This window comes from Bison bison, unplaced genomic scaffold (assembly GCF_000754665.1).
Source record: "Bison bison bison isolate TAMUID 2011002044 unplaced genomic scaffold, Bison_UMD1.0 scf7180017853247, whole genome shotgun sequence".
NCBI classification, from domain to species: domain Eukaryota; kingdom Metazoa; phylum Chordata; class Mammalia; order Artiodactyla; family Bovidae; genus Bison; species Bison bison.
This window is the reverse complement of record NW_011483820.1, coordinates 18727-20251: the sequence shown is the minus strand read 5'-3', so window position 1 is coordinate 20251 and position 1525 is coordinate 18727. Positions and strand designations below refer to the sequence as shown.

General features: G+C 44.2%; 1 gene segment (V, D, J or C); it reads left to right on the top strand.

Annotated features, from left to right (window-relative positions):
- The first annotated feature begins 470 nt into the window (after positions 1 to 470).
- Positions 471 to 1368, top strand: LOC104998811. The segment is given in 2 exon segments: positions 471 to 510; positions 956 to 1368. Coding segments are annotated over 2 exon segments (453 nt in total).
- Positions 1369 to 1525: the final 157 nt, after the last annotated feature.

Genomic DNA, 1525 nt, shown 5'->3' with positions numbered 1-1525 from the left:
ATCTCACATACATTTGCTAGAACATGGATGGGAATTTTTATCTCTTTACAATGCACAGCTCAGTACAGTTTTCTGGGATCAAACAATGTTTTCCACAAGCTTCATGGAACATTAGAAAATGTATTTGAAGAAGAAAAGAAAGAGCAATGGTTCTGGATAGGCACACCATCATGATCAGTGTTCCTTTTCCAGAGCCAGACTTTAAACTTCACAGAGGATGGCAGCACACACCCTGTGAGTTGGGGATGTCTCGCCTTCTTTGGAGGACATTACTAAAATAGGGCAGGAAGACCTAGACAAGGAACTGCTTGATCATTGGCTAACAGATCCTGGCAACAACACACTGCAACAGATACCTGCACTGGTTGTAAGTCTCTAACAGCAGCAGTTGTTTCTGTTCTCTGGAAACAAGCCTAGGAGCAGACACAAGTGTGAGTTCTGAGCCCACAATCCTGATTTGTCCTTGAAATATGAGGCTGGTGAATGGAGTAACTGTTTTTCTGACCTTGGGTAAGTGTTTTGTGTCTACAAGGGATGACTTTGAGGCCAAGGAACCGTAAGGGTCATTTGCTCTCTACTCCTCTCCCTGTGTTTTATTCAGCATTATAGCAATGGAATTGAGACCAGATCTATGCATTTGCTAAGGAGTACAAACTTCTACATGACAGGTTAATTCATAGCCATGATGCGGAAAAGACCTTAGCAGTAAGCAGGTTGGAAGAACTCTCTGGGGTTATTGAGCCAAGGACCCCGAGATAAAGCCTATAGAGTTCTCAGATTCTTGCCGTGTGTCTTTGGTCCCTATAAAATAAGCACCAATAATATTTCTCAGGACATAGATAAAAACACTGGAGTAGGGGGTAGGTCCAGACAGTTTGGGGAGTGTTGTGCCCTTGATCCATAGAATTATACTGATTTGTTGTCAGGGGATAATTTTATTTTCTTGACCCTTTAGGGACTGTGATTGATGCTAAGACCACCCAGCCCAGCTCCATGGATTGTGCTGAAGGAGAGGATGTAAACCTGCCTTGTAACCACTCTACCGTTGGTGGAAAGGACTATATACATTGGTATCGGCAAAATCCCAATCAGAGTCCACAGTATGTCATTCATGGCTTACGAGGCACAGTGAACAGCAGCACGGCCTCTCTGACCACAGCTTCAGACAGAAAGTCCAGCACCTTGGTTCTGCCCCAGGTCACCCTGAGAGACACCACTGTGTACTACTGCGTCCTGAGAGAGGCACACTGGGACAGACGGGGCTGCACCTGTGCAATATCTCTGGTGGGAAGAAGTGGGGACAGAGTGGGGAGAGCAGTCACAGAAGCAAATCTAGAGTCATCTAGAAGGAGAGTCAGAGAGCAGTAAGAGATGAGGAAAATGAAGGGAAAGGAAAGGGAAGAAGATGCATAAAGAAAAGAAGAGAAAAAGGACAAGGAATAAGCACCTAGTTTACTGATGAATCTGAGAAGAATTTTGAGGCATGTCAGAATCATAATTTTAACATAGCAATAAAGTAAGAGGT